Source organism: Mauremys mutica, chromosome 14 (genome assembly GCF_020497125.1).
Source record: "Mauremys mutica isolate MM-2020 ecotype Southern chromosome 14, ASM2049712v1, whole genome shotgun sequence".
NCBI classification, from domain to species: domain Eukaryota; kingdom Metazoa; phylum Chordata; order Testudines; family Geoemydidae; genus Mauremys; species Mauremys mutica.
In genome coordinates, this window is record NC_059085.1 from 39,434,678 (window position 1) to 39,461,123 (window position 26,446).

At 45.2% G+C, this 26,446-nt stretch overlaps 1 protein-coding gene across 5 annotated transcripts; it reads left to right on the top strand.

Annotated features, from left to right (window-relative positions):
- The first annotated feature begins 2,049 nt into the window (after window positions 1-2,049).
- MTHFSD (methenyltetrahydrofolate synthetase domain containing) lies at window positions 2,050-25,229 on the top strand. 5 transcript variants are annotated; one of them, XM_044987731.1, is made up of 9 exons: window positions 2,081-2,182; window positions 3,394-3,497; window positions 5,204-5,317; window positions 6,120-6,233; window positions 11,137-11,227; window positions 11,945-12,057; window positions 12,778-12,903; window positions 23,091-23,354; window positions 25,086-25,229. In XM_044987731.1, exons 1-9 carry the CDS (start codon window positions 2,155-2,157, stop codon window positions 25,104-25,106), a joined length of 975 nt encoding a protein of 324 aa, XP_044843666.1. In that variant the 5' UTR covers window positions 2,081-2,154; the 3' UTR covers window positions 25,107-25,229. The 5 variants fall into 5 exon arrangements, with proteins under 5 accessions (XP_044843664.1, XP_044843665.1, XP_044843666.1 ...); XM_044987729.1 differs by lacking the exon at window positions 25,086-25,229 and having other exon boundaries at window positions 2,050-2,095; window positions 23,091-23,741; XM_044987730.1 differs by lacking the exons at window positions 5,204-5,317; window positions 25,086-25,229 and adding an exon at window positions 5,040-5,153 and having other exon boundaries at window positions 2,063-2,095; window positions 23,091-23,741.
- The last annotated feature ends 1,217 nt before the right edge of the window (window positions 25,230-26,446 follow it).

The window sequence follows — 26,446 nt, forward strand, 5'->3', positions numbered from 1 at the left end:
TCTCCATGAATGTATCTAGTTCTATTTTGGCCTTCACAACATTCCCTGATAACGAGTTCCACAGGTTGACTGTATGTTGTGTGAAGAAGTAAACCTGAGTAAAAATGTCAAGATCAGGCTTAGAAATTAGTATTTTTATCAGATGCATAAATAAGTACAATGCTGTGTAAAGAAATCATGCAGTTAGATACATTTTATCCCCTGTGCACTTTAGTTGCACTGGGGTAATTGCAATTTAATGTTATGGAGTGTAAGAACATGCCTATTCTTCTCCCACCAAGGATTCAAGCCCAGACCCTTTAGCCACCCGCTATAATTTGCTGCTGTGAAGGTAGTTTTGCAGCTGAGTGCTGAATGTGAAATTGCTGTTACTTCACAGGGGCCAGAAATAAGAGAGGACGGAAAACCTTGTGGTTGAGGAGCTGGGCTGGGAAGCAGGAGAGCTGGATTTGATTCCTGGCTTTGTCACAGATTTCCTGGGTGACGTTGGGTAAACCACTTCCCACTCTTACAAGCATGTACTTAATATTCAGAGAACAACTGCAGTGTCGGGGTTTTAATCTCCCCATTGTTCACTTCCTCATCTGTGAAGTGGGGATAATGCTTCCTCCCTCAGAGAGCTCATTGCCGGAAGCTGGGTTAGAGTCCTACGCGAACCAAGAGTGAAAGAACTTTTAAAATCCAATTATTTGCTCTCATCTTGGACAATGGCAATGGGTGATGCCAGCTTCTCTTTTTGTTCCACTATCCCTGGCCTGGTATTGCTGACACCTGGGTTTCATCCGCTGCAGGGGATGTATAGAGAGTGTCTCTATTTGTTTCAGAGTAGCAGCCGTGTTAGTCTGTATCCGCAAAAAGAACAGGAGTACTTGTGGCACCTTAAAGACTAACAAATTTATTTTAGCATGAGCTTTCGTGAGCTACAGCTCACTTCTTCGGATGCATAGAATGGAACACACAGACAGGAGATATTTATACATACAGAGAACATGAAAAGGTGGAAGTATGCATAACAGGAAAAGTCTAATCAATTGAGATGAGCTATCATCAGCAGGAGGAAAAAAAACTTTTTGAAGTGATAATTAAGATGGCCCATAGAAGGTGTGAGGAGAACTTAACATAGGGAAATAGATTCAATTAGTGTAATGACCCAACCATTCCCAGTCTCTGTTTAGGCCAGAGTTAATTGTATCTAATTTGCATATTAATTCAAGTTCAGCAGTTTCTCTTTGGAGTCTGTTTTTGAAGTTTTTTTGTTGCAAAATTGCCACCTTCAAGTCTGTCACTGAGTGGTTAGAGAGGTTGAAGTGTTCTCCCACTGGTTTTTGAATGTTATGATTCCTGATGTCAGATTTGTGTCCATTTATTCTTTTGCGTAGAGACTGTCCGGTTTGGCCAATGTACATGGCAGAGGGGCATTGCTGGCACATGATGGCATATATCACGTTGGTAGATGTGCAGGTGTATTTGTCTTTACCACAACTGCTTGGGAGTGGATTCCTTCCCTGGGTTTAGTGTTGCTAAGAGCTCCCTGTGACGCTCTTGCCATTGAGCGCCTCGCAAATGCCCAGCTTTTGGCAAGGACATTTTGGCCCTGTTGGAGACACCCACAGGCTCCAGCCCGGAACTAGGGTGCTGCAGTGACGCACTCCCTGGCTTGAAGTGGTTTCCATTCTCTACAGGGTTTACAGTTTGGTTCAATGGCTCTCAGCCCCCTGCCCCATTGTCCCAGCTCCCCTGGAGACACCCTTGGGCCAGTGGCTTAAGCAGGAGTGGGAGTGGGAAGACGAAGCGTCTATTCCCTGCACTTGTGCAAGTCCCTTCAGCGGGGGGTCGCCTCCCACCCAGCCTGTGCGCTCTGCGGGGAGGGGGGGTTGGCTCTCCCGGGGGGGGGGGTTGTGCAGCGCCGCGCGCTGGGGGCTTCCAAGCGCCACCGCCCCCAGCAGACGGGCGGATTATTGCCGGGGGGGGCGGGGCGCTTCGCTGGAGAGCCAAGCCAGCCCCACCCCCCGCGTGTCGGTCCGTCGGGCTGAGGGTTCGTGTCCGCTCCCGGCCGCCGTAGTCTCTGCAGGCACGTGGGGCCGCCAGCTGATGGGTACAGGCGGGGGGCGGTAGCGGGCAGACACACGCGGCGCCGGCCGCTGCTCGGGGGACATGGAGGCGGGGGTGCGGCTGAGCGCCGGTGGGAACTGCCGGGCGTCCCCGGGGAGGGGCTTTGGGGGGGCAATAACCCCGGGGGGTGGTGAGGAGGTGGGGGAGGGGAATAGCACCGGGGTGGTGAGGAGATGGGGGGGGAATAGCACCGGGGGGGGGTGAGGAGATGGGGGGGAATAGCACCGGGGGGTGGTGAGGAGGTGGGGGGGGGAATAGCACCGGGGGGTGGTGAGGAGGTGGGGGGGGGAATAGCACCGGGGGGGGTGAGGAGATGGGGGGGGGAATAGCACCGGGGGGGTGAGGAGTTTTTTTGGGGGGGGGAATAGCACCGGGGGGTGGTGAGGAGGTGGGGGGGGGAATAGCACCGGGGTGGTGAGGAGGTGGGGGGGGAATAGCACCGGGGTGGTGAGGAGGTGGGGGGGGGAATAGCACCGGGGGGTGGTGAGGAGGTGGGGGGGGGAATAGCACCGGGGTGGTGAGGAGATGGGGGGGGAATAGCACCGGGGGGTGGTGAGGAGATTGGGGGGGGAATAGCACCGGGGGGGGGTGAGGAGTTTTTTTTTGGGGGGGGGGAATAGCACCGGGGGGTGGTGAGGAGATTGGGGGGGGAATAGCACCGCGGGGGGTGAGGAGATGGGGGGGGGAATAGCACCGGGGGGGTGAGGAGTTTTTTTGGGGGGGGGAATAGCACCGGGGGAGCGAGGAGGTGGGGAGGGTAGCGGCTAGACAAGGGGCAATGGGTGCCCCCGTATTGAAGGGGAGGGAATTGTCCAGGGGCTCCGTCCCCACGTTGATCGTGGAGGTCAGAGCAGGGGGTGCAAAGCTTCTCAGTACCCCAGTGCATAGACAACGGGGAGCCCTCGTGGCACCTTAGAGACGGACAAATTCATTTGGGCATGAGCTTTCGTGGGTTGCCCACATAAATTGGTTAGTCTCTCAGGTGCCACACAGACTCCTCGTTGTTTTTGCTGGTACAGACTAATACGACCGCCACTCTGACACCTGTCTATTGCATAGAGCACTTTGTGCAATTCGGCAATCTTCCTTCCCTGTGGAAATAAGTGAAGCAGCTGAGAGACGCAAGGGTCACTTTCACAGTGGCTGTCCAGTGTGTCCTCAGCACTCTGTTAGGTGAAACTCTAACCTTTATGTCACTGGCCCGGCACTCTGCTGTATGTTATATTAATTCATCCTTGCCTTGCCTTGATTCTGCTCCTGCTCCTTATTTCCTTTTGTAAGGTGCCTCCAAATGGGATATCCGGACGAAGATCTGGGACTACATGGAAGCAAATAACCTGGCTGATTTCCCAAGACCAGTGCATCATCGGATCCCCAATTTCAAGGTATTGTGGCTTCTCAGAAATGAACAATATACTTTCCTGTCATATGCAAAATGAAAAGTTCTCTTGGCTGGAAACCCTTAAAAATGGAGTGGATATTTGTATTGGATATGTATTTATGAAATATAAATGGGTTATTCGAGTGTATATCAGAAAATGTTGGTCCATCATGCATCCCAACAGTCTGCACAATTAGTGAATAACCATAGTGCCTGGGATGGATTGGGGGAAAAAAACCCTCGGAATAATAATTGGCAACTATAACTGAAAAACTTGAGGGGTTTTGTGCAGTTCATATTCCTAAATACTGAATGGGATAATAATATCTTGCTCTTATATAATTCTTTTTATCAGTAGATTTCAAAACACTTTACAAAGGAGGTCAGTATCATGACCCCATTTTGCAGCTGGGGAAACTGAGGCACCGAGATGCCCTGCACAGGTCCTCCAGCAAGCCAGTGGTGGGGACAAGAATAGAATCCAGGTCCCCTGAGTCCCAGTCCTGTGCTCTCTACCCTAGGCCACACTGTCTATAATGTGCTGCTGAAATAGGGTTGTGTAAATGATGGCAGCCGGAGATATGTAGAGGTAACTGGGCAGCGGTGGCTGAGCCATATTTTCTGCATAGGAAAGCCGCAGCCTTAATGCCACCAGGTCACTGGGAGGGAGAAACGAGAGTGTGGTCAGAAGTGGCACTTCATGTATCTATAAAATATAGCATGTCCAGCACTAGCGTCAAAATGCACAGGGGCGCGGGGCCATGGCCGTTCTATCAGCCTGCCCAGTGGCTTGTTGTTTTCATGTTTTTGTCATTGTCAGGGAGCGATGGCTGTAGCATTGTGTCTGCTTCCAGTGTTGGTGTCCTGAGTGAGAGGAAGCTCTTTCCATTCTCTAGTGCACCTGGACAGTGGATTTGGCCACTAAACATTAAGAGCCATATTACAACTCTGGCTACAGTTCTGCTCAGGGGAATAAGTAGGTGTAATGAGCCCCTGGGCTTCCTCGCATGTGCTATCAGTATCCTGGGTAGCAGTACAAGGGGGAGAACGGCTGCCACCAAGCCACTGCTTCCCCTCCCATGCAGGTGGATGGAGAATGAGTGGGCAGGGGATGAACCCAAAGCACCAGCCTGTGCAGTTGAGTTGGTGCAGGGGGGAAGCAACTTCCCCAAGAAGAGGGCTGGTGTGGCCTGAAACAAGGGGACCGAGGCACAATTCAGACCCTGCTCTGCTTCTGGGGTAGCATCGCTGGCGCTAGCCCTTATTTGGGGTGGACTACAAGGTGCCAGCTGAGTACCCGCTAGTGATCATCTATGAGAGCAAGAGTTGTGGGTACACAACGAGTCCCATGAGGCGCTTGGATTTCAGTCTGAGTGGTTATGAGTATTTGAGACATCACCAATTTAGCAAGAAATTCTTGGTCCAGCGAGTCAGTGTTAGAAGTAGGGAATTAAATTGCATTGCTTGTTGGAAGGTGGGAGTTGCCCCTCTCGGATTTGGAAGGTTGTGAACTGTCTGATGACATGCTGCTGTCTTATGAAAACAGGGTGCTTCACATGCTGCAAGCAGGCTCCCAGGTTTACAGGAATTCAAAACTGCCAAGACCATTAAAATAAACCCTGACGCTCCCCAGAAGATTGCTCGCTTTCTAACCCTGGAAGTAAGTGCCAGTATTCCTTTTCCTTTTTAATGGCTGTTCCATTGATGCAGGGGTCTCACCAGGCTTGCCATGCTGTCCGAGAGCTTGACGTGTTCAACAGAACAAGTGAGGTTAAAGTGGACCCTGATAAACCGTTAGAAGGAGTTCGACTAGTGACCTTACAGGTAATTGAACCTCCCCTGAGTGAGGGTGATGCAACCCCAAGTGCTTGAGCAGACCACGTTGTCGAAGGGTTCTTGGCATTCATATGGCACCAGCCACAGGAGAGCTTTACAAATAAGTGTTATTGCCACTTGTACAAGTGGAGAAACTGAGGCACCCACCAAGTTGGTGGGAGAGTTTGGAATAAAACTCAGGAAAACCAGCCCTCTGCTCTCACCATTAGATACTTTCCTTCCTGTATACACTAGCTGGCACATGACACTTTTCACAGCAGAATGAAAGTATTCTCTGTATAGCTGTAAGTCTTCAGGGTACAGCTACTACAATAGCTGTCGGATAAAAATGCCTCTCATGAAGCCCCTGTGGCTTTGTGTCATGTCGTAATACAGACTTGTAAATGCTTAAACAAATCCAGGTTGAATTGCATCCATACCATTAATGTAACATCTCTCGATATGCCCCATTTCACATTGACTGTCTGGCATCAGCACATGACAGAAACTAGATTCTTCCACTGTCACTGAGAATGATCTTGCATTTAGATTAGTTCGTCCAATGTTTTGTTCATCTTTTAAATAAATAATCTCTGATTTTATTGTCTTGATTATTAGAAAGGATTCATTTGCAAGTATTAAGAATTATTTATTTGTACAAATGGTAATTCTGTGTTTTTGCCCAGAGGAGCATTGGTCTTTGTACTCAAACACATGGCAGTAAAGGATTTTTTTTTTCTATATATTTAAAGAAAAATAAGCCTGTCCCCTAATTCTCATGTGTAACTGTTGATGGTTTCTATTATCACAGGCAAGGAAAACTTTGTTGGTTCCAACACCGCGACTGAGAACTGGGCTGTTTAATAAGATTGTCCCACCACCAGGAGCAACTAAAGAGATCCTGAGAATATGTGCAACCTCTCAAGTAGGTATCAGAATTGGGGGGAGCTATTTCAGATGAGCAGAGCAGTGGCCTTATAGTTATGATTCTGGACTGAGGGTAGAGAGATCTTCACTGTGTAGCCTTGGACAAATCATTTAATCTTTGCATGCCTCTGCTCCCGCTCTATAAGAACAGGGATGATAATATTTCATTTCTGTCTTGTGTCTTTGGATTGTAAATTGCTCAGCGATGGGCTAGCTCTTGCTAGGTGAATGTGTAATGAGCGCAGACACAACCGTAGCACAAATAACAAGAGAAAAGGTGAACCAAAATTTATTGTTGAGAGTCACTAAAGTATAGTGAATGTTTTTATCCTTGTTATTTTTCACTTTCATGCACTCCTCCGCTCCCTGTTTGGGCCTGGGGCTAACACACAGAAGACTATACTCATGGTAATGCAGCCTAACCAGAAGCAGGACGTTTCAGGCCTGTTGCCAGATAGCTGGTGCTCACAGGATTTTGGCCCTTGCTTTGCCTCCCCAAAAGTGTGGATAAGCTTGAAATAAGCATAAACTTTTTGCATATTCATCTGAACCATACAACTATTTAGAGATGCACCATCACTTTGCTCTTTGTTGTTTGGGGTTTTCAATTTTTTTTTTTTTTAAACTAAAATTGAAGTGGTGCAGATATATTCATTCTTAATGGCTTTATTTACCTGGATCACTGCAAGAAAGTTTCAGAGGCTTTATTTACACACTTAAAAACCTCAGAGTCCGACGCATATTGTTTCTGCCTTCTCTTGCACAGTTGAACTTTTGCGCTTAGAAAACTATCACGCTATCAGAGGCTCGTTCACCTGCACAGCTACCAATGTGGTATGTGCCAGCAATGCCCCTCTGCCATGTACATTGGCCAAACCGGATAGTCTCTACGTAAAAGAATAAATGGACACAAATCAGACGTCAAGAATTATAGCATCCAAAAACCAGTTGGAGAAAACTTCAATCTCCCCAGTCACTCGATTACAGACCTAAAAGTCGCAATATTACAACAAAAAAACTTCAAAAACAGATTCCAGTGAGAGACTGCTGAATTGGAATTAATTTGCAAATTGGACACCATTAAATTAGGCTTGAATAAAGACTGGGAGTGGATGGGTCATTACACAAAGTAAAACTATTTCCCCATGTTTATTTTCCCCCCCTATGGTTCCTCACACCTTCTTGTCAACTGCTGCAAATGGGCCATTTTGGTTACCATTACAAAAAGTTTTTTTTTCTCTCCTGCTGGTAACAGCTCACCTTAACTGATCACTCTTGTTATAGTGTGTATGGTAACACCCATTGCTCCATGTTCTGTGTATGCTTATGCTCAAATACATTTGTTAGTCTCTAAGGTGCCACAAGTACACCTGCTCTTTTTGTGGATACAGACTAACGCGGCTGCTACTCTGAAACTAGAGGGGAGAGTATTTTAATGTTTAAAACTGGTTGCTTACTCTGGGTAATAATGTTTACGGTGGTTCATACTTTTTTGGGGGGAGGGACAAGGTTAGGGGCAGATCTTTTACCCCTTTGACTCTTAAGGAAATTAACAAAAAGCATCCAAATTAACTAATTTCTGTCACTCTGTTGATGTGCAGGGAAAAAAACAATTCTGAGTGGATTTTTTTTGTTGTAAGCTGTAAAGTGGTGCTTTGCCGCCCCCTAGTGTACAAATGTCATATTCCCTAGCTGAGTGAGTATGCCACAGATTCCTGTATTATTTTACCTATTTCTAATATTTAAAACAAAAATATTGCATTTTTCAATTAATTGGCTAACCCCAGCTAGAGGTGAGGAAAGGAATAAAATGTTAAGACATCAATCCAAACACAGACTCCTACATATAATTTGGGGACTGAAAATGTGTGGAAACTCTAAAGTGAGCGTCGCTGTTAAGAGTTCTCTGAAGACTGTTATTTTATTAAAACTGTTAGGAGTTGGAAGTTGTATCATATGTCATTCAAAAGATAACTTTCCCTTGACCTGCTGCCTGGTCTCATATCTGACCTTTCTATCACGTCAATGCTATTTTTCAGGCAGACCTGTGCTAGTGAATAAAGTCGTAATAGTATCAGAGGGGTAGCCGTGTTAGTCTGGATCTGTAAAAGCAGCAAAGAATCCTGTGGCACCTTATAGACTAACAGACGTTTTGCAGCATGAGCTTTCATGGGTGAATACCCACTTCTTCACTTGCATCCGAAGAAGTGGGTATTCACCCACGAAAGCTCATGCTGCAAAACGTCTGATAGTCTATAAGGTGCCACAGGATTCTTTGCTGCTTTTAAAGTCGTAATGCGTCTCTTGCACCTTGCAGTCACAAAATACAGCACAAACAATCCTCTGGAAGATAGGCAAGTAAATATTATTCTCTCCATTTTATAGATGGAGAGACTCAGCCACAAAGAGTTGTTCTTCACTGGCTTTATTTTATTCTAGGCTTTAAACATTTGTTTTTTATTGTGGGTGTCAACCTAATGTAAAGAGCAAAGGTTTCTCACTTGGATCAGATGTGTGACAAATGTCTGCCTTATCCTTTACAAACATGTGAATTACCGTGAGTTAATCTCGAAGTAAATATATCTAACAAAGACAAAATTAAAGAAGTGAAACCCCCACGTTTTGAGTGCCTCCCATTTTTGGGTGTCCGGGTTGAGACACGTTGAAATCTGATTTTCAGAGGTGCTGAGTATCTACAGCTCCAGAAATCTGTCTTGAACGAATGCTGTAGAGAGCGGGGGACTGTTAATTATGTTTGGCAATAACATGTACCTCCATACCCTAGGCTCTGAAGTAGAAGGGCTTGCTTCAGGTATCTCAGCTAGACATCATTACATCAGAGATCATAGAATATCAGGGTTGGAAGGGACCTCAGGAGGTCATCTAGTCCAACCCCCTGCTCAAAGCAGGACCAATCCCCAACTAAATCATCCCGGCCAGGGCTTCGTCAAGCCTGACCTTAAAAACCTCTAAGGAAGGAGATTCCACCACCTCCCTAGGTAACCCATTCCAGTGCTTCACCACCCTCCTAGTGAAAAAGTTTTTCCTAATATCCAACCTAAACCTCCCCCACTGCAACTTGAGACCATTGCTCCTTGCTCTGTCATCTGGTACCACTGAGAACTGTCTAGATCCATCCTCTTTGGAACCCCCTTTCAGGTAGTTGAAAGCAGCTATCAAATCCTCCCTCATTCTTTTCTTCTGCAGACTAAACAATCCCAGTTCCCTCAGCCTCTCCTCATAAGTCATGTGCTCCAGCCCCCTAATTATTTTTGTTGCCCTCTGCTGAACTCTTTCCAGTTTTTCCACATCCTTCTTGTAGTGTGGGACCCAAAACTGGACAGAGTACTCCAGATGAGGCTTCACCAATGCCGAATAGAGGGGGATGATCATGTCCCTCGATCTGCTGGCAATGCCCCTACTTATACAGCCCAAAATGCTGTTAGCCTTCTTGGCAACAAGGGCACACTGTTGACTCATAGACATCAAAATGTGACAAGGAAGGAAAGTTCAGGAGAATGTGTGGGTCATACTGGAGCATGCATTGAGGGATAACTGGTGTGTAGAGAGTCTGTCTAGTGGCTAATGTATAAGACAGGTAGCCAGGTGATCCAGATTCTATCCTTGGTTCTGCTACAGACAGGTTCTTGTATGACCTAGAAAAAATAGTTTAGAGTTTGTCTACGCATAAAAATTAATCCAGAATAAGGTAATGTGTGAATTGATAGCGAATTATCTCTTCCTGATTAACTCTGGCCTTCTCTACATTTAAAAATTAGATTGACCTGGCTTTGTCATTCAGGGCTGCGAACAGTTTCACTCCTGAGAGCTGTAGTTAGGTGGACCTAATCTTCAACAGCGGAAGAATTGTTCTGTTGAGCTAGCTACTGATGGATTAACTACGTTGACTGAAAACCTCCTTCTGTCCACAGAGGAAGTATCCACGCTATGGTGCCAGAGAATACCTGCAGCACCATAGTTGTGCCGCTGTAGTGTAGACATGCCCGATGTGTGTGGACACTCTTATTCCAAATGAGACTGCATTATTCCACCTTAGTTAAAGTCTCCTCACACCTTCTATGGGCCATCTTAATTATCACTTCAAAAAGTTTTTTTTCCTCCTGCTGACGATAGCTCATCTCAATTGATTAGACTCTGCCTGTTGGTATGCATACTTCCACCTTTTCATGTTCTCTGTATGTATAAATATCCCCTGTCTGTGTGTTCCATTCTATGCATCCGAAGAAGTGAGCTGCAGCTCACGAAAGCTCATGCTAAAATAAATTTGTTAGTCTTTAAGGTGCCACAAGTACTCCTGTTCTTTTTGCGGATACAGACTAACACGGCTGCTACTCTGAAATCTGCACACAGAGTTAATCAGGAATAAATCCCCATGTAGACAAGCCTGTAATGTCTCTAAACTTCAGCTGTCCCATTTGTAAGCCAAAGTTAACCCCTCCCTATTTCACAGACGTATTGTGAGGATTAATTTAACAGTTTTTAACGCACTTTGTGATCCTTCTGTGAGTGGAGCGATGCATTACTCACGTGCCATCTGCCAAGATTTTCAAAAATAGGAGCCTGATGTTAGGTTTCAAATACAAATTTAAGCTGCTCAATAAGTAGCTTGGTTTTCAGAAGTAATGAAAAGCCACAGCTTCTATTGAAATATGCCAAAAGTGTCAACGGTTTAGCAGAAAATATATTGCAGAATTCTAACTCGCTGGATGCTTGGAGAATAACTTCCCAGACTTCTGATATTTGGCTGTGTATGGGAAAGAACATTTTGGAGCTTGGTTGTTTGTTTGGTTTGAGCAAAGGAGGCTTGATTATTTTTAATGATGATGATGTTTTACTGAATTGGAAGTGAAACATCCTTAAAATCATGTTTTTCTTCTTAGGGGGTAAAGGATTACAGTGTGCCTATAGGTCTGGACGCAAAAGTCCATGTGGACCTGGTTGTTGTAGGATCGGTCGCTGTTTCTGAAAAAGGTAGGGGTAAAGGTTGTTAGACATGTTAGAGTTGGGGAGGTTTGGGGGGATAGCAGGATATCAGTTTCTCTGTCTTATATTTAAGGGTAATCCCTTTCCATATGAAGCGTTAATGGTCTCACTCCGGTTTCTGAAGGCTGGTGTCTACATTACAAAGATGCCATCACTATTTGTTCTCTCTGCTGGGAGTCTAATAGTGGAGTTCCACCAGCCAATGTGTTCTGTGTGCACAGTGCACCTTCAGCAGGGTTCTTCTGGGTGCATCGTGTTTTCAGTTGAACTGTCATGAGGGCGGATCTTCTCTGCCTGTAGAGATGGTTCCTCCAGGACAAAGCAGAGGCCTGTTGGGTGAGGGGAGCAGCATAAAGGTCATGCACTGCAGCTGCCCATTCTCCACCTATTTGGGGGGTGACCTCGGTATGGCAGCTGTCAGTGCAGGACCTTTCATCAGCATTACATTCACTTGCAAAAAAAAAAAAAAAAGACAGTCCTCTCTTTATGAAGCCTAAGGTGTCTTCTTCATACTTGGGTTAACCGGTACCAACTCCTGAGTCCAGCCTGGTGCAGATGGGCTCCCAGAATATCACCGTGTGCTCAGTTCACGTGCCAGACATCTGTTGCCTTTTTACAAGCATTCTACTTAATTATTGCCATCTCTTGCACTCTACTGCCCTCAAGTGTTAATTAACTAGCTCACTTTTTATTGGTACATTTTAGGTTGGAGAATTGGGAAGGGGGAAGGTTTTGCAGATATGGAATATGCAATGATGGTGTCAATGGGAGCCATCACAGAGGACACCCCGATAGTTACTATCGTGCACGACTGCCAGGTGAGCTGAAGAACATCTGAAGGCACATCTGCAACCATTCAGCACCTTGCATTATAGGCATGTATTGAGCAGCCGAGATTAGAACTGGATGGAATTTTTTGGACAAATTATTTGCCCCAAAATGCAGTTTCAGGATGAGTGAAACTATGTGCAAATTCAGGTCAAATTCGGATGCATAAAAAATGAAGCAGTGGCTGAGGGAGGGAGGAGTCAAAATCAAAACGCTTTGTTTTGACCTTTTCAGAAGGAGACATATTTCAACTTTTCGTTTCAAACCAACATTTTGTCTCAGAAAACTAGCTGATGCCTTTAGAAATTAAAATAAGGTAAAAGGCACCCCAAAACAAAGGAAAAAACAAAACAAAAATACTATTTCGGTTTGAATGAAACAATATTTTTTCAGTTTCTTATTTCGGCGAGGAAATCCCCAAAAATTTAAGCTTTGGATCAACCCCAAACAAATTTTTCAGTTCAGCCCCTGAACTGAAAAAAAATCAAATAGTCACTCAGTTCCAGTTGTACCAGTTAAGTAGTTGCAGAGCAGGACTGACTTGTGTCTGGATCTGGGGTTGTTTCAGTGTAATCTGCTTATCTTGTCATTTTAAGTGAGAGATTTTTGGTATCTGGGAAGCTGTCTGGAATGAAACTTTCCATGCGAAGTCACGGTTCTGGTGGGGTTGTTTTAATTACTTACCAAATTTCTCTTCCCTCTGGTTGTAGGTGGTTGACATTGTGGAAGAGCTGCTTGACGACCATGATTTAACAGTGGATTACATCATCACTCCAACAAGAACCATTAAAACAGGCTGCAAACGACCAAAACCACAAGGAATAATATGGCATAAGGTAGACTACTTCCACTAACGATGATTTATTGGTACCAAATGCTTGCTTCTGAAACTAATGATGTACCTTCTCCTTCTGTACATCATTAATCCTTCTGGAATGTGTATGCTCTAAATATCCATGAAAACTGCATCTCCAACTAACAAACACTGTATATAGCCAGTGTGAACATTCCCGTGGCCTCCCGATGGTGGTGATGAAATAGAAACAAGTAAACAAAGTGGAATCAGGTTGCTGTCTGTTGTATTAGAAACAGTAGGATGGTGAGGGATGTGTTTGGAAAATGGAAATAAGCAAAGACATATTGTTTTCAGGTGTCTGTGTGGTTGTTGTAAATGATAGTGGCAAAAACGAGACATGCGTTTGCAGGTGGGGTGTCCAATCCTGTGGATTTCAGGTTGTGCCATAATGGGACAGATTCTCAGATGGCTTAAATTGTCAGTAAAGCTATGACAACTGACAGGATCTGCCCCACAGAGTACGTCTTGCCTCTTGAATACTTGTTAAAGTGGATTCTGTTCCTTTTCATGAGACAATGCAGCAGGGAGAGCTTCATGCCATAAATCCAGAGTGGAATGTCTGCCAGTCTATCTTTGCAGGAAAAGTAAGTGTATGTTTTATGAATTAGTGGTAGGGACGTTGGTTTTTGCATTGCTGCTAGTGGTTAAGTGTGGCATTTCTTTTAAAATAATATATAGATCAAGCTTGTTGAATAGTGCAGAAAGGGATTTCTAAATACTTTCATGCATCAACATGACGAATCCACGCTGCTGGACTTACGTTGATTGGTTGCTAATTTGGATGATCACCGCTTTTTTCACAGAGATGTTCACAAATCCAAACAGTTTCACAAATGTTCACACGAATTATTTTGTCTGAAAGTGCATATTGGAAAGGGCTTTATTTATAATCTGATTTTTATTGTTTTCCTCTTTGAAAGTCTTAAGTCATCTGACCTGGGGAAGAGCTCTGTGTTACCTTGAAAGCTTGCTTCTCTCACCAACAGAAGTTGGTCCAATAAAAGAGAGTACCTCACCCACCTTGTCTTTCTCAAGTCATCCAGTCAGGCAGCAGAAATAACACCATATGCCTCAAGTGACAATTTGCACACTACAGATAATGAATAGCAAATTGTTGTTTGCATAAACTATCCAGGAAATACTTGTAAGAAATTAGTACTGTTGTAGAAGCCAAGATCAGTTGGCAAACACTTTGCAAGCCGAAAAAAGGGCTAAACTTATATAGTAACTTATCTGCAACAAATAACTCCACCAACTCTATTTATTTTTCTATCACGGGGGAGTATTCTAACCTGGTTGTGGGTGAGTTACCGAGAGCTCCTTTTGTGTTAGTGCATTTCATAACTGAAATATTTCACATGGAGATTTTCTTATACTCAAACTCATTTAACGGAATTGTTTGAAGTCCCAGCTCTTGTGTCCCATCCATCTTGCCAGCGTGGCTTTGATCACGTTCTCCCTTCATGTCGGAATTCAGCCTCAATAAATTACCTTGCGAACATTGCTCTCCACTTCCCTTCGCCAGCTAACTCTGCAAAGGTCTGGAGAAGACAAAATCTCTTGAAAAGTCCTTTAATCTTTGTGCTGCTTTTGACACTCTCGCAGACGAGGTTAGTCTCTAGCTAACCTGTGTATCAAAATGGATGTGGTCTTTGCATTTCTTCTCTTTTCTTCACTTATCAGAGAGAGATTAAAGACCAGCCATATAACAGTGCTTGGGACACGGGCTTACCAGCACTTAAGGCACTTCCATCTGTTCACATTTGTAACTTGCTCAGACATATTTTACCAAACCACACTACTTCTATGCTGTGTCAGAAACCATTTTATTTTCAGTGGTGGTGTTCACACTTGGGGGTGCTTACCTGTTTTCCCATCATTGATTTAGTGGGGGGGTTGGTCCTGCTTTGAGCAGGGGGTTGGACTAGATGACCTCCTTTAGTCCCTTCCAACCCTGATATTCTGAGATAATTGCTTGATTTGACTGTATTATTACTGTTTGTGTCTCTTATCTCATGTGCTAAGCATGGACTGTGTAGTTTTCACCACATATTAACACACATCTGTTAGGAATGTTTTCAGTAGAACGGCAACTAGTGCCTGATGCTAAGCCCGAGGAAGTCAGTGGCAGGGCTCTCATTGATGTCAGTGGGCTTTGGATCAGGCCCTAACTCCACCAAGTTTTTTTTTGTCTCATGTTTATTCATAACCAAAGAGCTGGGGGGGGCGGGAATTCTCTCTCACACACACACACACACACACACACACACACACACACACCCCTACCTGTTATGTATGCTGTGCCGTAGAGGTTTGTTGTTTTTGAGGCAAAAAAGAAAAGACGTGGGCCGAAATTTTCAAAGCTGGTGCTTGAATTTAGGCTTCTTGTCCATATTTGGGCACCTAAGTAAAGGTGACCTGATTTTCAAAGGTGTTAAGCTCCCATGGATTTCAGAGAGATTTTGGAGTGCTCATTTTCTCTGAAAATCAGGACATTTTTAAGGCACACTTTCTCAGGATACTGAATATCCTTCTCCCATTGACTCCCCACCTCCCAGGAGCTCTCAGCATCTCGCAGGAGCCAGCCCTTGTTTAGGAACCTAAATTTTAATAAGGACCCAACCTTGATAGTTGAAGCCTGTCCTGAAGCGCTAACAACTGAGGTCAGATGGACTTGAAATGACACAGGAAAAGACATGAATGAGGACCAAGATCCAGGGAGGGGAGAGGAATATTTAGATTTCTGTTCCTCAGCGTGGTAACAATCATCCATGTTTCTGGTACAGCTAAAGAACTAAAAGGACAACAGATTTCCAGGTTGTTAATTCACTGGGAACAAAGTTACATGCGTACTTGTTTTTGTTACCTTGTCATTATGGGCGTTTCCCTGTGAATAACTGCTACACACAGTGTCTCAGAGCTGGGAGGTCTAGTTAATCTGCAGGTCTTAAAACGACAGGATTTTGTTGCGGCTATTTAAGAGTTTGTCCATAAGCTCATGACTCCCAATCCTACATCCTTTTCTCCTTCTTCAAATCCGGGCTTTGCCATTGCATTCCTGTATCTCTGAGCAAAAATAAATTAGCCAAGAGGTAGTGGATAAAAGACTCATCTTCTAAACAGGATGTTTTGTCAATGGAATGTAGTTTAAGTGTATTTAGTAAGGGATGTCTGCAAGATGTGTAAATTGCCTTGTAACAAAACTTCACCCTTCAGAAACGTGGCTTGCTCAAGCAAAGACAACAATGGCTTAAGGGTTTATATAAAGTAGGGTATTCCTGCTTGCAAACACTAGGCTAGGGCTAAGGATTGCGCTGGGAGATGTGCTTAATTTGGTGAGAAGCTGTTAGGTGAGTAGCTGTTAGCAAACACGCTCTGTTTTCAGCATTCATACACTGTGCATGCTCTTAAAATTGAGAGGCAGGATGAGAAACGTATGCGTCAAACAATGCACAAAAATTAAAGTTAAATTTCAGGTTTTCTTACCACTTTGATTATTGGAAAAAGTAATGATTCAGATCCTCACCTGGTGTAAATTGGCATTGCTCCATGAATGATACCAATTTATACAGCTTGAATACCTGGCCCAACAGATTTTCACCACAGTCTGTGTTCTGCAACACCGTTTGTGGTTGTGGCCAAGATGTTTGTTGTAATGAAAAGAAATGTGTTGCATGCACATTTCCAACAAGGAAAACATAATGAAATGCTGGGATTGGTATCACAGAAATGATCATTCCATGTCTTTGAAAGACTTTTGGATCCTTCAGTGGTGCCTGACGGTATACAGTAGGTACAATATGGCTCAATTCTCCTCCACTTACACCAGTTTAACACTAATGTAGCATTATTCACTTTGAAGAAGCCATTTCTGATTTACACCAGTGTAAGTGTAAACAGCAGCTGCCCTAAACTGTCCTGTCTAAAGTGCTAGGTGCTCTAGAAATGCTTAGTCAGCAGTAACTTCTTATCTAGCTCTGTATCTTTATACACAGCTCCTTTGGAAAACAATGGAAGTTGCTAGGAGCTGAGAAGTTTAGCCATGTGATTCAGGTGCTGACCTGGGAGCTGATCCCTCTTGAAAACCTGGCAATTTATTTAAATACCACAATGGGAGCTGTTAGCTCTTTTGAAAATCTAGCCCAGTGTCTCTGAGGAGAACCCTAAATGCATGAGGTAACACTTTTTCTGGTGGCAGCTGTGATCTGTGACTAGGTGTTTGTCCGTCTTTGTCACAGTTCTTTGCATTTTACTTAAAAAAAAAAAAAAGGCACAAAATAACCAGAGTAATTAATATAATTATATATATTTGGGATAGTGGAGAGGGAGATGAGAATAGTTAGTGCAAAATAACAGAAATTTCGTTCGCCTTTTTTAAAAATAGAAAAGATTTAGAACGTATTTATGCTTCTGTTGTTGAGAGTTTGAGAGAGAACCTTTGTCTATGCTACGCGCTTTTTAGCAACACAGCCGTGCCACTACAACCGTGCCGCTAAAAGGCACACAGTGTAGCCGCTGTTTGTCTGAGGGAGAGAGCTCTCCCGCCGACAAAAAATTTCCACCCTCAATGAGCGGTGGCAGCTTTGTCAGCAGGAGAGCGCTCCTGCCGACAAAGTGCTGTTCACACCGGTGCGTTTTGTCAGTAAAACTTTTGTCATTTGGGGTGTGCGTGTGTGTTTTTTTTTACACTCCTGAAGACAAAAGTTTTGCCGACGAAGTTCCAGTGTAGATGAAGCCTGACAGAAACAGCAAAAGGATTCCTGCTAAAGAAACAAATTGTGGGGTTGGGGAGAGGGAACTTGGTATAAGGTTGGGGGCGAGAGGGAATGTCACTGAGGGCAGAAATAGCCCTACAATATGTGACAGCCTGCTTCTGAATCAGAAGTAGACAGTAATGTCAAATGGGCACATGGTACCAAGTCGTCCCCCCACCAGCCCCCTATCACTGGGAAGCTATGCGATAAAGGATGTGGGCCAGATTCTGAACCCAGTGTGCACTGGTGTAACTCCCTCAGCACCAATGTAAAGGTCCAATCCTGCACCATTAAAGTCGATGAGCGTTTTGCCATTTGCTACAGTGGTGTAGGATGGAACCTAAATGAGATCAGACTCTAGTTGAAGGACTTAACGAGTAGGGCTTTGGACAACACTTAGGCACCTTGTTGAGCCAATGAAATGGCTAGATATTGCTACTTGCCCTGCTACAATTGCTGTGTGGTTCACGGATCTCCTTTGCTGAGTGTATTTTGGAATAGCATCCACCGCTATCAGTTGTATAGGTTTCTGTGCATCAGCCACTTTTGCTTCCTTTTCTCCACTGCTAGATGCTAGCAGGTTTTGTGACCTCCAAAAGGGGAAAGGACGGGGCATTGCTTGGTGCTAACATTCTTTACGTTTTCTAGTACCTTCAGAGGAATCTGCTTGGGCAGTTAGGGCCAGATCTACAAAGGTATTTAGGTGCCTAAAATTCCAGATAGGAATCTCATCATATTAGGTGCTTCTGAAAATTCCATCAAACAGTTAACTCCCACTGGAGTTCAGTGGGAGTTTGGCACCAACTCATTTAACAGGCACTTAGCTGCATCCTTAGGCACCTAATTACTTGGTAAATCTGTCCCTTAGCAACATTTACTGCTGGGGGAATTCTGTGCCAAAAAATAATTAAAAATTCTGCACACCATATTTTAAAATTCTGCCTATTTTATTTGTCAAAAGAACACAATGTAATTATGCCAGTTTCAATTATTTTGGTAATTAATTTCAAAATATCTGTCAACAAGAATGTTTGTAACAGTACAGACAACAAAAAAGACTGAGGCAATGTTTTTTTGACAAATAGAGTCCTTACTAGGCATATTTATACAGAACTTTGAGTAAGAAATCATTTCAACTACAATATACAAATGTACTTCCTGCACCCCTCGGAAGCAGTGCAAAGGCTTGGGGGAGTCCAGGCTAACGGAGGAGCTGAGGGAGAGGGAGGTAATTGCTGGGAAGTGAACATGGAGGGTTGTTGGGTGTGAGAAGTATGGAACAGGGTTTTGGGGGTGGGGGGTGGGGAGCCTCCTTCATGAAGACCCTGGGAGAGGCTAGGGGTCAATCAGTCAGGCACATCTGCTCCTGTCCCCATGTGGCCCTGCTTCCCCTGCCCCCTGTTCCCATATGGCTCACTGCACTCACTGCCCCCCATCCTCATGTCTCTGCACCTCACTCCCATTCAGCCCCCGTTCCAGTCTGTCCCCTCACTAGTCCTTCTGAACACCACGGCCCCGGGGCCGGAGGAGCTGGCTCCCCTTCTTCCCCCTCCCTCTGCGGCTGGCGGAGCTCACTTTTCCCCAGCAGCTGGAGGAGCTGAATCTGCCCCCGTGGGCCCAGGGCCAGAGGAGCTGGCATCTCCCGCCCTGGCCTGAGGCGTTTGCTCTCCTTGCCCCGGAGCAGTTCTGTGCCCCCCCCCCACGATTGGAGGGGGTGACTGTGCCCCTGCTTGCCCCCCTTTGTGCATGCCCATGACACACAGAGATCTCCGAGCCCTTGGCACAGGTGAATAAATTATCGCCATTTTACAGAGGGGGGAATCCTAGCCAGAGGGAGATTAAATGACTTACCCAGACCACCTGCCGAGCCAGTGGCCATCCAAATAGAACCCAAGTCTCAGTTCTGTGCTTTAACCATTAGATGAGGCTGGGAAGTTACTGCACATGTCAAACCGGGAAATGGACAGCGTGGAGGCGGAGACTGTCCTTGGATTCCCTCCACGTCCAGACAAATCACTGCAGCCCTCGAGACAAAAGTAGCTTTTGCATGATTATAATTAGCAACATGTTGTCCTACCGCAGAAGAGTTCTTTGGTATTTTACAACAGAGCAAACAGCTTATTTCCCTTCTCCTCCCTAGCCGCCCAGCCACTCCACAAATGGGTCTGTTGGATGCATACACTGAAACCCCAAACTGCCTCTTTTTCTCCCCCTCCCCTTTTTTTTTTGTTGGAGGAGTTAGAAATTTTGGTTGCACTCCCCCTGAAGTGACCAGCAAGGCTCCCATAGGAATAGGACTACATCCGTTGGGCAGATTGCGTTGCCCTGCTCCTGTCATGGGCATGAAACGGGCAGCGGAACGAGGGTGGTTCTTTGGCATGGGCAGGGGTGGGGGGTAGTAGGATATGGGGAGCCATTGTTAAGTATGCATCACCAGTAGGAAGGGTGGTTTGGGGGGCAGGGCAGGGTGGATTTTCAGCTATGAGCACTTGTCTCACTTACACTTGTGATAAGCTCCTCTAGGATATCTCAGTGTGAGATCTACTGGTGCAAGGGGGAAGCTGTGGGGAGCACTCTATGGTGTCCATTGTACTAAGGAATAGGTACAATAGCCCAGTCACATGATGAATTCAGAATCCCAGGGTTCATTTGCAAAAGAACGTTTCCCTCATGGAAACGAAGAGAAGCTTGAAAACCTGACCCACGTGAAACTGGTGCCTCCCGGAGTTTGCAGTCAGCCTGAAGCAATAACTCCAAGAGATACAAACTGCCCCATTTAATTTTAACTCTGAAACCTGCTGCCCGCCCCAAGGAGAGCTAGGGCCATGTTAGAGCTGGGGCTTGGTCCTGGCAGCCGGTGAGGAAGTCCCCTTTGGGGGGTATCCCTGTGGCTCTGGATTGCTTTAATTTGGTTTTGTCCACAGTGTCCTGAAGGGTCTGGGAATTCTTTGCCCATCCCAGTGCCAATCCCATGTACTGTGCCAATCCCCAGGCTGTGTGAAGAGGTGAAGGTTTGCCCTTGGTAGTGTTGATCTTTCTAAATAAAGATTCTGGATGCATGTTTTGAGCTAAGTTTGACTTTAGGGTGAAAGAAACTGTACAGTTGGTTCGTAATAGGCTAGGCTTGTTTCTGGGTACAGGAGCGATTTGTTACATGAGTGTAGAAAAATGTTTTTCCTGTTTGGTTTAATTAGCATAGAGCTTGCATTGCACATGGACAACAAATGTTCCTAATTGTTGGCCAGGAAAAACAAAGTAAGATGGCTTCAGCCATTTGTCTAATGTCATATTGTCCGGCGCAGGGGAAGCTGCTGTTGGTTTCAGCAATCTGAAAGTACTTGGCGAAGAAAAATGCATCTCTCCAAGAATCAGCAGAGTCATAACTCATCAAAATATGAAAATGGCATGTACTTTTCAGAGTGCTCAAGCTCCCATGGCTGCTATGGAAACATGTACATCTCTGAATTGCCAGCTTGTGTTAGCTTCTAGAAGAATTACGGTACAGTTTAAAAAAAAAAGTGCTTGTTAAGGGCCTTTAGCAAGGTCAAGACTCACTGGTGCAGCACCTTCTGCTGGTCACCTGGGAATTAGCTCTTTTCCAGCCTCAGAGCGCCCTCTACTGGCCGGTGTCTCGCCTGCCTCAAGCCCCCATGTCCCTCTCAGACCCCGGTAACCTATACCTTGGGGTTCTGCCCCAGCAGTACCCACACACTCTGGGTCTCCCCTCCCAGGGGAACCCCCTTCCCCTAAGCCCACCTCGCCTCAATGGCTACTGCCGGTCTTCATCCAGCCCCCTCTCACTGGGGCAAACCGCAGTCCATAATGGCCACTTATCATCAGCAAGGGGGTTGGACCAGCTGCCTCCACCTATCCCCGGGTTACACCTCTTTAGCCCCAGTAGCTGCCTTGGGCCTTGAACAAGGCCTCAGCCTGGGGAGTTGCCAGGCTGGAGCTCCTCTTGCCTTTCCCCAGCCCTGCTCCGCTTCAGGTACCCTTTTCTCCCAGGCAGCCAGGTCCTTCTCCCTCCAAGGCTGGAGAGAGACTGTCAGCTCCTGGCTCACAGCCCCTTTATAGGGCCAGCTGTGGACTGATTGGGCGTGGCCCCAGCTGTGGCTGCTTCCCCAATCAGCCTCGCCCTGTCCACCAGAGCGGGGTAACTGCCCTGCTCAGGGCCCAATTCCAGCACCTTTTACTCCCGACCGATGTGGGGCCAGAATGGAGGCAGCCTCTGTTTCAAACTAATTGTTCTCATTCTATCACTGGTTCGTATATGAACTATTAGGCCGAAACAAGAGGAAACCAGGCCTGACTTTTGGTCTGAGCCTGAAAGTAAAACTCTTTGAGGTTCACAAACCTGAAATCCTGCCGAGGCATTCGCAAACCCTGGAGAGACCTGAATTGCCTCCCCTGTACCTAGATGGGCCTTGATGCCCCACCTGCTCTCATCTACCACCAGCAATTTCTTGGCCCCTTCCTGGCCCCTTTTCCCTTGTAGATCACTGAGGTGGAGTCGACAAAGTGCCCTGGCATCCCACTTATTTCCCACTCATCAACAGCCAAGCAAGCAATGCCCCTTCTCCTTCCAGCTACTGCAATGGCTTTGCTACAATTCAGAGGCTGAGAGCCTGACCATGTTATACAGTAACTAGGGAGTTCTTGAGTTTTCTGTAACTCATGGGCTGCAACTTAGGCCCTTTCATGGCCCAGACTGGTAGCATTCAGCAGTGAGAATAGGAGTCTTTCCTGGACCACTGCTGACGAGGCTTATGATAACTGGGGTGTGATGGAGAAAGAGCAGGCCTCGTTCTAAAGACCAGCTGCCCCTAAAGATCCTGGCAAGGAAGGAGACCACCACCCCTACCCCACTGACTTTGAGAGGGATGAGGAGGGGAAAACATACGAGGCCACTCAGCCCCCTTTCTGTTGCACTCTGTACCTGTGATGGGGAGAAATGATGGAAGGGAAATTTTGGGGGCAGGGCCAGGCGACTTGTCAGAGAAAAACGTGAACACAGTTTCGGCCAATTTCCACGAGGGAAGCATGGGGGATGCAGTCCTTGTGTTAGATTTTAACACACATAATTTACATCACATGCAGAATCTTGTATTGATGCAACATTAAAGTTGCAACTCCGAACATGCACAAGTCAGCAAATTCCAAAGTCCAGTAGCTCTGGGTTGGCTGGTTATTTTCTGCTGGATCTGCATTGTGCAGCCTGCATAGTGACTAGTGTTTTTTGTTGCCCTGCCACGTATGTTTATGGAAGTCAGCCACACAGTTAGTAAAGATTGTTGAATGCTCTGGGCACATTGAAGGATGATGACCAAACGAGATCAGAGTCTGATCTGACCCTATATATTGGGTTAATTAAAAAAAACACACCCTCAAACTTGTTTCTGTTTTAATTTTGTAGATCAGCTACGAGATGCTGGAAAGAATGCCAATCCTAAAGAATCTTCGCTATAGAGAGAAGCAGGCAGGCAAAGATGTTATCCTGAAAGACGAACATCCAGACTTTCCAAACCCCAGGAAACCAGCAGACTCCGATGAAAATGCCAAGACTGGAAATACAGAACTGCAAACTGAGTCCACCTCGGCCCAAATTGGACATCGTCATGTTGGAAATGATTCTTTAAGTACCAAATCAGAGACACATGGTGCACTCGCCACTGTCTATGTAGGTAATATACCTCCAGGCACAAGAGTGAGTGAGTTAAAAAGTGCTTTAAGAGAATTCCATACATCCCCGTTGCGGCTCAGTTGGCAGGGAGCACAGGGCAGGGCTTTTCTTGATTACACGGATAAAATGACTGCTGAGAGTGTTGTATCCTCTTTGAAAGGCTTAAGCCTCAGGGGTCAGACTTTGCGAGTTGAGATGGCCAAGAACCAGAGAAACAAAGGGCAAGTAGAAATCAGTGGACAGAGAAACAAATATGAATAGAAAAAATTAGGTATGTTTTCATTGCTCAGCAAGAATCCAGCCTAGTTTTTCAAGGATCTCAGCACAGTCTCTAACTTTGTGGACTAAACCGTATCCAACAATAGAATTTAAAAGCCAGCTTTTCTAGGCATGCAGTTGCACAGTTTAGGCATGCAGTTGCACAGCTGATTTGCTGACTGTTTCTACAAATGTTCATGCAAATCAAGTATTTGCCTATGCAGATGACAAATTGGCCCTTTCTGCATACAGTTACTCAGTTTGTCTTCAGTTGCCAGTAGTTGCGGTGCACTAGATAGGTGTGTCATTGTACACACATACACATTCGTTTGCACACATGCCTTGTTTGGAAAACTGCCCCAAGGAATCTATGTACCCACAATTCTAGCCAGATGCCTATATTCTGTCATCGGTGCTGGCAGGGAAATGTACCTGCACAGCTCTACACACGCATTTAGAGGTGAGCTTTTGAAAATCTAGTCTGTGGGATGCAACACTTGCCAGACAGGGCCCAATCCTGTGAGGCGCAAAGGACAGCTGGTTAGGAAAGCTGTCATCCCCCCCCCCCCCCCCCCCAAAAAAGGCATTTTGAGGTTTGCAACACAATTTTGTGACAAATGGAAAAAAATTCTCAGAAATGTTTTGTTGAAAAGCAATTTTTCAGTGCTGTTGGATGGATTGTGATCAGGGGCGGCTCTAGACATTTCGCTGCCCCAAGCACGGCGGCATGCTGCGGGGGGCACTCTGCCGATCGCCGGTCCCGCAGCTCCGGTGCACCTCCCGCAGGCGTGCCTGCGGAGGGTCCGCTGGTCCCACGGCTGCACCGAAGCCGCGGGACCAGCGGACCCTCCGCAGGCATGCCTGTGAGAGGTCCACTGGAGCCCTGCCTGCCGCCCTCCAGGCGACCAGCAGAGCGCCCCCCGCGGCATGCCGCCCCAAGCACGCCCTTGGCGTGCTGGGGCCTGGAGCCGCCCCTGATTGTGATTCGTGGGGGACAGGGAGGTGTTTGTTTTGGTTTGTTTGGGTGGTGGTTGTTTTTTTACCATCTCTCCTATTGAGCATCCTCAGCACCTGTCAACTTCACCTAAAACTGACAGTACTGAGCACCCCACAGGGTCATTCTCTTAACTCTCTCAATTTTGTACATTTTATTCTGGTCTGGGAAATAAGATGAATATTGCTTTTCTTTCTGGCTATTTTAGGTGCCTTTTTCATGGGTAGATTGGTATGTAGTATGTGATTATTTTCAAGACCAGTGGGCCTGATTCTTCTCTCACTGCTGCTGATGTAAATTAAGCATAACTCTGACATGAATGGAGTTATATTAGTGTAAAACTGATGGAAGGGAGAGAAGATTCAGGGCCTCTACTGCAAATACTGGTGGAAACTGATTAGGCATAAAGTTATTTGAAAAGTTACCAAGGTATCAGCACAGTGTATTCATTCTGTGCCTTCTTATTACCATTACAGCATTGCAATCTTCCTTTGTAACCATGATGCCAGAGATGGGTTTGAGTACAGAGTGCTACAGGAAAATTTTCCTGACCGGGAGGTGCTAGCTTGTACACGCATACACACACATGCTTTTACGGAATAAAGCAGAATTATGATTTATTTAGTATGGCTTTTATTTTTTGTAAGTTCCTTAGTCCTGAAAAACAAGTTGAATTTTGGCTGAACTATCCTTTCTAAACAGAAGCACTTTGCAATTGATCCTGGGCAAAAAGTCAAAATAAGCTTCTAAATGGATATTTTCTTTTAAGTATAGGAGTTGGAAACATTTTTCTTAGCCAGAGGGTATTACTAAGTATATTTTAAGCACATTATTATGCTTCAAGTGGGGAAGACCTTTCATGCAGTATTAAAGTAAAACGTTCTCAAAGCTGTCTGCATAAGAGCTCAAAGAAAGCATTGCTTTAAGTTTTTGCAGGGCAAACAAAGGAGAGACTCTGAAGAAATAAAATTATGATCTCGAGTGATGACTCTTCCTCAAACTCAGAATTATTGTCATTGCTGCTCAGGGTGAATTAAAGCTAAATCTCTCCAAAGCACTTCTCTTTGCACAACTGGCCATGCAAACAAAACATTTAAAATATATGGGTAGGGGGGCTGTGTAACAAATTGCAAACATGTTCATTGCATAATCAGTTAAAAGAAGATCTGAAAAGCAAACTAAAAATAATCCAGTATCACTTATTTCCAAAATCACTGGCAATTATGTTATGGTCTATCTAATTATGCTCTTTTTAGACTCTCATAACCCCACTGGCATCAGTGAAGATGTACAGGTGTAAACAAAGGTAATGGGATGATCTGGGTAATTATAGGCCCATCAGCCTGATATTGTTCCCATGCAAGATAATGGAGTGGCTGATATGAGACTCAATTAATAAAGAATTAAAGGAGGATAATGTAATTAAAGCAAATCAAGGAGGGTTTATGGACAATTGACCCAGTCAAAGTAACTTGATGGCTTTTTTTTTAATGTTTTTACACATTTGGTTGATAAAGGTAATAGTGTTGATGTAATATACTTTTGATTTTTAAAAAACTAGAACAATATAAAATTAACATGGCACACATTATATGGATTAAAAACTGGCTAACTGATAGGTCTCAAAATGTAATTGTAAATGGTGAATCGCCAGCGAGAGAGTGTGTTTCCGGGGAGTACCCCATGGATTGGTTCTTTGCCTTACGCTATTTAACATTTTTATCAATGACCTGGAAGTAAATATAAAATCATCATTAAAGTTTGCAGATGACACAGAACGGGGAGAGTAGTAAATAATAGAGTGGACAAGTCACTAATTCAAAGCGAGTTGGATTGT